The sequence below is a fragment of the Aplysia californica genome, unplaced genomic scaffold (assembly GCF_000002075.1).
Source record: "Aplysia californica isolate F4 #8 unplaced genomic scaffold, AplCal3.0 scaffold00226, whole genome shotgun sequence".
Taxonomy (NCBI): Eukaryota; Metazoa; Mollusca; class Gastropoda; order Aplysiida; family Aplysiidae; genus Aplysia; species Aplysia californica.
The window spans coordinates 166988-179918 of NW_004797496.1; the positions used below are offsets into that span (position 1 = coordinate 166988).

The 12931-nt window shown below is 41.4% G+C and overlaps 1 protein-coding gene across 1 annotated transcript in view; it reads left to right on the top strand.

Annotated features, from left to right (window-relative positions):
• LOC101864393 (voltage-dependent T-type calcium channel subunit alpha-1G) overlaps positions 1-7481 on the top strand; it is a gene marked incomplete at its 5' end in the record, with an annotated part of 113429 nt that extends 105948 nt beyond the window's left edge. The window contains 1 exon segment of the mRNA XM_035970147.1: positions 3767-7481. Coding sequence (XP_035826040.1) covers positions 3767-5476 — 1710 coding nt within the window.
• Between the last annotated feature and the right edge of the window lie 5450 nt (positions 7482-12931).

Here is a 12931-nt window from a genome sequence, read left to right on the forward strand (position 1 = left end):
TTTTTAAATCGTCTTTCTTCTATTTTCTTGTCTTAGAACAAGGAGAACGGCATTGAAGGAGACAACCCGAGCGGCTTGCAGGTGTCCACCTTGCCCAGTTTCAGCTTCAGTGTCCGTCCCCCTAGCGAGGAACAGTCCAGGTCTGAGGAGGCTGCTAGTGGTATGTATCCCTCCCTCCCTCCCTCCCTCTCTCTATCTCTCTCTTTTACCCGTGTCTTAGCATGTTCGTTTCCCTGATTGCATAGTGAGTTACATAGACATATAGTTGTGTAGTACGTTCATTCATGCTTTAGCCAGATAACCCACATTACCGGTTTTCTATAGCCTTAAACTACTATTTTGGTGATGATTATAATGATGGTGATGAAGTAGGCAAGTATTCATTTTCTTTTTGAATCCTTTGTTGGTGAATAGCATTATTATTCTTTTTTATTTTCATCCCTTAACTGAAAGGATTTTTGTGGCGGTCTTTATTATTTGAAATGTGGGTTACCTGGTTTTCATACTTTGGGTGGCAGATTGGCAGATTTCTGTTATGTTTGTTTTCATAAGCAGCAACGCTTTCCTGTAAAGTAGACAAAGAATCCATGCTGTAGGCGTGAGTAAAGCTAGCGTAGTGCCAGTAGTGTGTGACTGACGGCGCTTTCTTGCCACTGAGAGATTGTTTCCTCCTTTCAACCCCCACCCCCACCGGCCCCCGCTCTCTAGGTATATCCCCAGTAAACGCGTCTCTCACGATCGAGGGCGTGCCCTCCTGGTCGTCCATGGACAGCAACCGTCTCGCCATCACTCCCAGCATGACAGCCAGCTCTTCACCCAACTCGGAGAGAAGTGTCCGAATCTCCTCCCCGCCCATCCGGAGAGCACCCAGCCCTTATCTTCTGAGTCTGCAGTCAGGAGGCTCCCAACAGCGCCGACCGTTGGTCAAGCAATACAGTATGGATGTGGGTTCGGATCCACAGCTCAACAACCTCAACCTCAACCCTGGCCCCACCGACAGCTGGGACAAAATGAAGGAGCCGCCGCGGCCCAAGCTTATAGGAGGGGAAACCAACATGTCCAGATCACAGCCTTCGCTGCAACTCAAGGACTTGAAGAGCGCCTCAATGGAGCACAAGAACAGCTCTCTCGACCTGAAAGACGTCCCAGCAGCCGGTGATCGTCTTCCCGCTAGAGACAGAATCAAGCACAGGTTACTGCGGAGCCGCAGTAGTGGCGCTAAATATAGCCGCTTCCGTGACAAGTACAAGCAGAGTAACCTAAACAAAGCAGCCAATCAAAACAATTCGGACACAAATTTGGCCAAGGATAAACTACGTAAGACACAAGGAACGGGTAGCACGGAGACAGGCTCAGACATGGACGACTCGCCGTTCAGTGACTGGGGAAGTGAGGAAGCGGCATGCGATGAGGAGGTAAGGCAGTTCTGCTTTCTGCAGCCCTCTCTTTTAATTTTATTTTTGCTGCTGCACGTGTTTCTAATGCATTATGTCTCTGAATTTCTTTTTCGTTGCGCTATACTTAGAGTTACTAAAATTGATATCAATATGTTGAGTTATGGTCCTCGGCCAGAATGAGCTATGATAACCCTTTGTCCAATAAAATAACGGTAAGGACAGTGAAAAAGTTGAAGGCGCATAACACAAACTGAATCTATGTTTCATACGTTGTATAGTGAAGCCCACATAAAGTAAACTCAACTTAATGTGCATTTTGAAAACAGTTTCTCCTTTAAAACAGCAGATAATGTCATTGTAATATTAAAAGATAGAAACATTGGGTAAAGTAGGATTTATTCAAAGAATCACTAGGTAGGTAACATCCATTGCTAACTATCCGTCATTTGAGCTAACGCATTTCAAAAACTAGGCTTTTTTGTCACTATTTAGATACATCTATCTTTTGTGTGCCTCTGTTTACGTTGAAAAGATCATTTTGTTCCAATGATGTTACTGCATTATGCTCAGTGTAATATGCATGTTGAGATAAGACAGCTTGAGATAAAGCAGCCTGTGTAAATATAAACTTTAGTCGTGAATTGATCTTATTTATGAGGTTAAGTTTTAAAATTCAGTCAAATGTTCATAAATTACAAACATAAGTAGACATTCACTAAGGATAATATGATAGTAAGATCCTACTCATCAACTACATGCATTCACACACACACACACACACACACACACACACACACACACACACACACACACACACACACACACACAGACATACACGCACACACATGTTCACACACAAAAACACACATACTCTCACACTCGCTTTCATAATATTACGTACCCAAAGTGATTTGTCCCGTATTCCCCAATAATTGGAAGATTTTATTTTAAAGTGATGCGGGATTTTTGTCGTTTATTTTAATAGTTGTTGTTTTTCTGCTATTCAGAGTTTCTGAACAGTCCATTCACTTCTTAATTTTTTTTATTATTGTTTCGCTGCTTAGTTAGAGATTTGCATCGGTAGACCCTTGCCTAGCAACCTAGCATGTATGATTTTCTATTTCTGTCCCCTTTTCCTTCTAGGCCCATCTTTAAATTGAATTGTTATTATAATGTTTGACCACTTAAAGTGCATATTTTTTTTTAAGTTTATATGTTTCTCAACACATCAAAATTCGTCTCTACCGTAAAAGGAGTTTTCTTAAATTGACGGTATTTCCCTCCCAGTACTAGCTCAGTTGTATTTATATACTTTTTAAGACAAAGCTGAAAATATTTGTCTGTGCTTCTTTAAAAGGTCATTCACGTTTTGCTTGTATATTTTTTAAAACCCCCAAGATGCACATGCGTCACGTGACAAATAAGAGAGACTGTTAAAAAAAAAGGATTTTATATCCGTGCAAATAATATGATTGCCAGACCATGTCCTGCTACAACTGTCCCATCTTTTTATGTACCCCCAACCCATCTATTTGTCCTTTCTTCTTTGTTTTCTTTGCCAAGTCCTTGATTAAACTTTTAAGAAGTACATTATGATTGAAAAAAAAACCCAACCATTGTTATATTTAACAGACGGTTTCGTTCATATTTCTGTCTGTACTGTCTTGTTGACCTTTTTTTATCAAGCATACGACCTCATGCAGTCTTGTAATGTCAATTTACAGTATTGCGTTCAAGACAAAGGCAAGGTTTTTTATAATAGGAATTCTTGTTGGGATGTATACATAAATGCTATTTGGATTGTTACTGTTCTTGCAGCAAGTAAGGTGTTAATGTTTCCACTTTAGTACCGATTCTTGATTGTTTTTTTTTTCATGAAGAATAATATGTGTATGGATGAATATGAAAGTGTGTATATGTACGAGTTTATATGAGTGAAGGTGTTTTTGTTGTGTGTGTTTGTGTGTGTGTTTGTGTGTGTGTTTGTGTGCGTGTTTGAGTGAGTACATATACGTGTGTGCGTAAATGTGTGTGTATGTGTTTGCGTGTTTATATCTGTTTGTGTGTACGTGTTTGTACGAGTGTGTATGAGTTTGTGAGTATGTATGTATGTGTGTATGTGCATGTTTGTACATGTGTGTGTGTTTGTGTGTGTGTGTGTGTGTGTGTGTGTGTGTGTGTGTGTGTGTGTGTGTGTGCGTGCGCGCGCGCGTTGAGACACTATCATTTCAGCGTGAAGTGGTACATCAATGCAGTAGCTACTGCAGGCTTCAAAATAATATAATTTCTTCGTGATAGTTGTCGTGAACAACGAAACAGACTCTGCATTTAGTTGATTGATAATCCAATCTCTCTTACCTCCTCCTCAGGTAAAAATGATAACGGGAGGCACTGAGGACGATGAAGATGATATCCGCCCGACACTGTCTCCCTACGCCTCCGAGGACAGAGATAGCGGCGGTCACATGACCTCTGCCCGCCCCGGCCTGGAGTCTGTCGCCAGCAGCAGTCAGTCAACCACCCGCACTGACAGCACGCCCCGACTCATCAAGTCCTACCCGAAATGTAAGAGCCCAATGCCGCCTGCAATGAAGAGCTCAAGCAACAGCCCCGGCATAGACAACAGCAGTTTTGAACTGGGCGAAGAAGTGCAACTTCCACCGTGCTGTAAGGCCCGTGAGGCCGCCGTGGTTCGGCGAAGCAACTCCTTCAGTCCTTCCAAATTGACACCAAAAGCGTTCAGCCCTCCAATGAGCGGTCTCTCGCCACGTTCGGAGCGCTCCCTCAGCCCATTCGGGTACCGCGACCACCCGAACTGCGTGTCTCCGCTTCCTTTACCTCCGTCGCCGCTTGCGCTGGAAGACAGTGCATTCCGCATGCGCACAACACCAGACAGCCGGAGGGAAAGTGCCGTGAGCCCTCTCACGTTCACACATGGACACACGTTAACAGTACCCTCGCCTCACGCGCTGTACATGCGCTCTCCTTCCCCTACTCCTCCAAAGCACGTGCTTCTTTCCCTGCCCACCTCGGAGTCGTCTGTCCCAGTCATCCCTCGCCGCCCGGTAGGCTCCCCTGCACCTCTCCGGCGTCAACAGACCATGTCTCGATCGTCTGCTGTGGACTACCCAGACTCCTCCATGATGCCATCTCCGATGCGTCGCCGCATTCCTCACACCCTGTCCATGGACAGCGCCCTGCTGGCGCCACCTGGCTTACCACAATCCTATTCCATCAACGAGCCTTTTCTGGAGTTGCACGCAGGGTGCAGGGCAACTTCCCCTCTTCCGTCCCCTCGTAACTCACAACAAACCTTGCCAGGCATGTTCACTCGTTCAGCTTCTCCTCGGGTGTTTGAAGAGCAGGAGTATAGGGACTCACAGACCCACCTCCCACAACCCACACCTAGCCCTCAAGCATCTAACAGCAGCCAGTCTACACTAACCCCCCAGCCTGTACACAGCTCACAACCTATGCACAACCCACAGACGGCTTCCAACACCCATCTCTCCCCGACCTCGCTCAGCACAAAGCCTAGACTTCACCGCCAGCCTTCCTCCACCGTCAGCCCCTCATCGGACCAGCCGCCATCACTAATGTTGCCAGGGGAAACGCGCACGCAAACACAATTATCGTCACCTTCTTCTTCGTCTCCATCGTCGTCTGCTCTTAATCCACAACCATCTCGCCCCGCAGCGCCCCATATACAAGAGCCCGTGACGTCACCAGCAGACAGTCCCCCAGTCCAGGTAGAACCAGCGGCCAGCAGCCCCCCTGTTGTCACTGTGAGCACATTCCCCAACACAGAGACGAGCTGCGAGTCCATCTCCATCTCCACAGACTCCCAGGGCAGACACCGCAGTAGTTCCATCAGTTCTCCTTCCAGGTGTCGCTCGGAGCCTGCGGATGGCGGCGCCACGGTCACAGTTTATCCGGACAAACAAGTTGAACCCTGGGATGTTCAGAGCAGCTCTGGTAGTCACGTTACGGAAGCGAGCAGCCCGGGGGACGCCGGGGCGGAGAACGAACAATTTGAGAGGTCGGAGGGCCAACCGGAATATAAAGGAGATGATTTGTGAAAATACCTAACGTAGTTGCGGATATTCCACACGCGTTTCATATGTCACAGCATGGACCTAGGAACTTTGCTTTCTAACGAAGTTCCCTGCAACCACTGGGTGTACAAAAGGCTCCTTTATTCCTAACCACGTTGGGCGGAAGGCCCTCTGTGACTGGTACATTCTCCCCCTGAACGCCTTGTGTTCTGGACAATGATCTTGCGTTGTGACTCCGGGGGAGGCCATTTTATTTTATGCGAGGTTCCCTTGGTTTGAGTGTCCTGCCGCATGTGGGATGGCGCTTCTTGTACGCAACTATTTGCTTGTTCACCGGTTTTGATCTTATATTTGCAGCTAAAAAAGACCAATGCAAATGCGAAATAAAATGCTATGCCTATTTGATAGTGTTACGATGTGTCGACAATAGCAAGATTTTTTTACCCCAAACTAAGCTCTAAATCATTTTTCCTGATTTGTAATTATCCCACGACACACTGCTTTGCCAATTCTTACATAGCTTACTTAAGGACAACGGATCCTAACTAGCAGGCGTTGTAGTCTTGGAGTGTTCTGGTCTTGTGAAGCCCCTATTGCAGAGTGAAAATCGAAACCTAATATACCACTGCTAGAACCCTACAGCCTGATTTAGACGTTTGATTTGTAGTATGTCTTTATGAACGTTGCTTGATTATGCTTGACCAGAAAGGCAACCACGAACTCAAACACCGAACCTCTTGAAGAATTTATTTATATCCCAACGTCGAAATGATTTCCACAAGCCAACAGATTCATACTGTACGCACGCAAACAGGGTTCCACAGTGGTTTGTTGTCAGTCTGTGGATTTCAAAACCCTAGAAGTGAAGTTAACAATGTGTACATCATCTATAGCCACATAACTCTGGGGATAAGAATCTATGAGTGTCTGGTGTGATTCCGCGTCCACTGTCGATGACCTCTTGTCTCGGACATTGGGAAGTCTGTATCGTGTGCTGCTCGTGAAGCATCTACTGAATCATTGTTTTCCACACACCATTTGTGATGAATATATTTATTATGTCCATGACAACACAAGCCGTCTTCACTTTGAATATAAAGCCGTTTCATTGATGCATATCCACACAATCTAAATGTAATGCTCTTTCCTGGCGCCTATTGTGACTTCCCTCACCCCATCCCCCAACCCCGTGATTTTTCATTCTGAACAGTGCACGTATTCTTTATCTTTTGTATATCCATTCATTCCCACAGTAAATACCCATCCCTTCAAAAAGCACTCTCCCATCGTTTTTCCCTTTGCATATGTAAATATCTGAAGATACTGACTGTGAATAAGCACCGATTTTAAACCCCTTCCCATTATTATTGTGCAGACATGTATTATGCGTCCTTTCTGATTGAGAGCATGGATCTTATTCATTTTTTCAGTTGTGCCATTCTGTGCGCTGTGAGTCTTGTAACACAACCTAAAATGGGACTTTCTACTGATTGTACACTTCTGGTAAAAATAACTGTCAAAGATCAATAAATTAAGCAGCAGTTATAAATAAAATTGCGAAAAAGAACATTTAAACAACTGCCTGCTTTAAATCCAGTTCATGTGGACCTTGTCAATTCGAATTCTCTTTTCACGTAGACTTTCCCGCTTGCACAAGCGTACAGTGGAGTTATCGCTTGTTAGATCCTCTATCTTATTTACACGTAAATATCCATAAAATTAATGGCATAATCACGCAGTTATATGCACTAGTCATTTGTTGTGTCTTCGGGCGACCTTACTGATTAATGTAGTCGTGAAAACGTAAAAGAAAAAAAGTAACAGTTTTGTTGTGGTAAGCGGTTTGCCGTCACACACACAAGACGTTAGCTCGATTCATTCCGCATCAGGGCAGATTTTAATATCCACCTCTGAATGCTGGAAGGTTGTGTAGTGCCCGTCCAGGGTTGGCCCTGGCAGTCAGCGTTAAAGCAGTCAGTTTCCTAGATTTAATTATCTAAATTTTGTGGATGGGAGTGCAAACATCAATTAAAAAAATAATGAACTTTTGAATAATTTGATTTGGATACATTTCAGCCTGTGTCATTTGTACGGCGTAAACGAATGTATTTATAGTACTACCTCCAATGCCAATTTTTTAACGGCCTTCTGAGTCTAGTAATTTAACAAATACTATCTGTTATATAACAATATAATGAATTTGGTCGTCGAAATAGCGATCAATGAATGGCTTGCTCCATTCAAATTCGATTGTTTTGTCTGCGGACATTGTAGGTGCGACTAACCTTTGTGATTTTGAAAACATCAGGAGTAATGTGTTATTCACACTCATGTGATATAAATTATTGGATGACTTGGTTTATTTAGGTACCAGATGGTCACCTTCTTTTTGGTTTGGTGCAATAATGGAAGGTTTAACGAATTTATTTTGAATATGGTTTCATCTAATTATGTTATTATTATTGTTTGTATGTGTCTAGTTGAATTGAAGTAGTGATAGTAGCAGTAGGGTCCGGACTGGGTTCAATGGTGAATGGATGAGAGGAAGAAAATTTGGGGAAGAGATGGCTGTGTATATTTATGACATGTTCTTTTAATCACCGTAATGTAGCTGTTTCATAAATGGTTCTCCTGAGCAGGTCTCCATAGGGACGTCCATTTTTACTTCCTGAATACTCTCTTTAAAAAGATGTCATTGTTTTTTAAGTTTCAACCGATACTGATTATCCAACATACTTAATTTATTTTCAATGACGTTGTAAACAAAAATCTGATGGTTATAAACATTTTGGAGATTGACCAGGAGATGTGCGAAGACAGAGTTTGAGCTTTGTGGTCTAAAATTGATCTGATATCTGATCGATTTTCTTTCTTGTCTGACCTTTTAGCCAAAAATCTAGAGCCGCCGAGATCTTGGGTAGAGGTGGTCTGGGAGGGAGAAGGCAAGGAAGTTTACCTTTGTTTGCTAGTTTTTCTTGGGAACATGACAATATATCAAGGCAGATATAGCCGGAGCCAGGGTGAAAGTCACTTCAGCCTTGTGTTCTACGATGTGTACAGATTGTTAAAATATGCTCTGATTTCCCATTGTTTGGACTGATTTCATTCTTTTTTATAATGTGACTTGTACAAGCACTTTTGGGTTGTTGTCGATGGATAACTCGTGGTCTACTTAATTTAGTTACTTAAGATTTGCAAGTGATTTACACATTTGTCCAATTCTCTCACTGTTTGGGAACACACCTAGACACACAGATCGAACCACAGACTTGTACTCCTAGATCGTGCACTGTCGTTGCCGCCAGATTTTGGCTCTCTATGAAAACTTCGCTGAGAAGCATGGCGCCCAAATTGAAAGACAAAAAACAGTCTTGCTAAAGTCAAGTGCGCACGGCACTTCCCCTTCCTTGGCCTCTACCCCACTCCTCCCCACCCCCTTTTATTTGGCTCGAACGGTGCGCTCAGTGATGAAACTGAAATACGTCAGAGTGCGTAATATCATAATACAGGTCTATGGATCGAATACAATTCTTTGCATTTAGTGCACACGCACGTCACATGCAAGATATTCACTTCTTAATCTTCATTAATATGCAGCCTTTGTATTGATGCACCCGTATGATCACCTCCCTACTAGTTTACAAGCAGCTCTGACAACTTCCATGATACCAGGAGTGAGATTTAGAAGTCTATTAGGTTTCTGAGTTGTTAGCTTTTTGAAAAGAATAAAGTAATGAGTTTGAACAGGAAAAGCTGTGACAGTAAATTCTATCACTTTTGTTTTAAGATTCAGGGGTCTCAAGGTAAAATCTAAGTTCCATCCGGTCTGCCTTTGTAATCTCACTGCACGAAAAATACTATTGTTAAATTTTGGAAAAACAGCGGATGGTGAAAATAAAGGTTTCAGTGTACTTAGGGTTATTCAACTGGAGTTAAACCAAGCTGTTTTAGTAATAAAATGATTTGCGCAGTTCAGATGTCGAAAAATATCTCTACTTAATTCATGGCTTGAAGCCTTCAGAACATGCCTTCTTAAATCTCTTTAAATTTAGATGCCGTATATTTGAAAAGGTGTCTTAGGCGTGCCTTGCCACCAGCAATCGTATTCAGAAACAGTTAGGATTGAGAAACTTACATTTATTGTGATGATATTGTTATGTTCAATAAGTCCTTCTGTGACAAAGGAACTTTGCTGGGTTATTATGCAGGAGATTGAAAAGAGGCTGCTTCTTTGTGGAAGTTGGAAGCCTATGTGATCTAGAGCGTGTTTAGTTGTACAGAAGGGTGAATATGACAGGATTCTTCAGCATCTTTATTTTCTTGTCTTTTTTATTCAATTTATCACACCCATGTTTGAGTGATTTAGATTACCCCACTGCTTTCAACTGATGTCTTTGGTTTGTGAATGTCTCTGGTCTTAATGTCAAATGTAAAAAGCATCAATGGATCACACTTTCGTGACGGGGCAATCCCTCGTCCTTCGTCTCTCACCTTTCTGCCTTCGAGTTAAGCTTATGCACTGCACCCTGTACATAAATATATACGTATATATTTAAATATATATTTATATATAATAAATCTTACAATGTCTACAAAAATTGCATTGTCTCGTACTGCACGTATTCCCATCCGTCGAGCCTGGTCAGTGTGAATAAATAAGAATTTCACCAACAAAAACAAATATAAAATTATGCTGTCGGCTTAGATGATTTTTCTTCCTCAGATGTGAGACCTGAAGCAGACCTGGGCAGTTTTTAGTAGTAAAATGATTAACCCTTTTAAAATTCCCGTTAATGCCCCCACAGAGTCAGACTCGTCGATTAAATGCGTGTCATAAAACCAAAATACCGTTTGCAATACTTTTCTTGAAATGACAAAAATATAATTTGCGATAAACCATGTACTTCCAAACATATAAAACACTAACAAGAGACTGAAGTTTGTGAGAAATGCAGGCATTCAAGTTAAGTAAGCCTGCATTGTGAAAATAAAATAAAACCACCCTGAACATCTATTGCAACTGTACTGCCTGCCTTCATGATAATATGTATACCTAGGAATTAAACGTGACCGGGTGAAATTATACTAATGGACACATTTCCTGCAAATGAAAAGGACTTTCATAGTACAATACTGTGTTTGTCTAGTATCTGGCATCTCCATCAAATAGTTGAGGAAGAAGAATAAGAAAAAAGAGATGTTAAATATTTGACTAGCAATTTGGACTCAGAAAATGTAGGGGTACGTTTACAAGATCTCTCTGAATCTACTAAAGAGAGAACATGCTCAGAAGTTTCACCACAGACAATAGTCGCAGAAAGTCCCTATTACAGAGTTGTAAAAATTAAGGAAAGTTATCGGTATTCTAAAGCAACATTCTGGCCATTTTTTTCTGATTTATGTAAGGGTATCACTGAGTATGGCAGTTTCCGTGTATTCATAACACATTAACATTTGTTATGCCTTCTGTACATCAAAGTAACTGCCCGTCTATTTTAATTGCCATCCATATCAGAAAGTATAAGCGGATAGAACGTGCTTTTCAACTTCGATTTTTGAGGTAGAGATTTGATTTTTTTACTTTGTCGTTGTTGCTTTTTACTCCAAAGAAAATGTAGCTCTTCAATTGCATTAATTCAACATAGACGTCACATTGTTTATCTACCTGTGTGCTGTTGCTTGATTTGTAGGTCAGATTCGTATGTTTTAAGTTGCGTTTATCTGTGGTACATGTATTGTTTCATCGATATGCATCAACTCATAATAATATGTAAGTAGAATATCTGTGAATTTGTTGAGCTTTTGTAATATGTCTGTATGCCCCACTTTTAATACGCACAATAATTTTGTCTGTGAAGTGTTGTTTTAAATTCATTCTTGTTTAAGAATTCTTGGTACTACGTATGTTCCCAAAATAGAACTAGCGTCTGTGGTGCAAATGTTAAGGATGTTGCAGCCCTCTCAGTCCAGGTGGACTCTGACAGGCAGGATCAAGGCTGACGCCTCCAAGATGATCCAAATCGTGTCACTGGGGGCGAAAAAGATCTACTATTACAATTCCTAAACCGACAGTGGAGATGTTGAGAAGGCGGCGTACAACGATTTGAATTAGATGTGACTAAACTCCTTAATAAAGGTTTAATGTTTACACAATTATCATATTATTATGGCAAACGTTTGTACAATTAATTCAATTTAGTACGGATGCAATCAATGGTAGTGTAACCAACACAATGCTCTAAATCAACTTTCAAAACGTAAGTGTTTTCAATTCTCAAAACGTCTTTATTCCAATTTAGACAAAGTAATCTCACAAGTTGTGTTATTCAAGGAAGTAATCAATGTTTTTGTTCTTAGATACATAAACAGGTCATATATTTTTCAAAATCCGTATCCTAGATGAGCCCGTTGTAATCGGAGAGTATTGGAGACCATGATTCGTCACTAGCTGGCATGTCAATTTCATAATGTCAACTAAATTACAATTAATTGATGTTTACGCAAGAAGGCTACAGGGGAAAACTGGTAAAGCTAATGTCTAAACTACAGTCTTTTCTTTGAAAAATACCCACTGTGCAACACAGTGCAGACATTCAAAAAGATGAAATGTGTCTAAACATAACTTTTTGCATAAATTGAAATCGGGTTCCATGTACATTAGGAGTGAAGAATCTGAGGAAATTTAAACATTTAAATCTCAAAACCAAAAATTTCTACGATTTTTAGCGAGACGAAAAATGTGACATCATCAGTTTCCCGCCTGTAGTCTTCACATTATGTTTAGCTTGGTATGTTATACTTTTTTATTTGACTATGATACACCTCTTTTTCAGGTTAATGACATTTCTATATCACATTATGTAAGCAGATGTGATATTATCAGGAAGATGGTGGAACGCAAATTGTTCCTTTGGTTCTGAGATTGTCTTGGAAATGAAGACTGTACGAGTATCCTCAAATGCTAGGATATGATTCATTAGTGTTACATTCTTTTCAGAACAATGTTACTAGATTTTTAACTAACTACTGAAACGACGAGTGTTCTAGTAAACACAGTATAGTCCTTCAATGGACCTAACAGTTTATACACCTGGGAGATGGTGGGTGTGGGGGGCGGGGGGGGGGAGGGACCGAACAAGCACTGCGGGTTAGTCTTGATGACGTCATTGCAAGACCAGCCTGTTCTCCTTTATGTCTTATTTTCTGTGTTACTCTTTTCATATTTCAACATTTTTGCTTATGAGCACAGATTTTTTTTACATGTAATTTTGCATTTACATTGTTATCCTTCATGGTATTGTCATATGAATGTGGTTTTCATTTTTGGCACATAACAGTGTACATATGCATTGTGTATGTGTTTAAGCGAGAGTGGGTGAAGTTTTATATGTGTTTACGTGATTTGATTTTTGTGTGTGTGTGTGTGTGTGTGTGTGTGTGTGTGTGTGTGTGAGAGAGAGAGAGAGAGAGAGAGAGAGG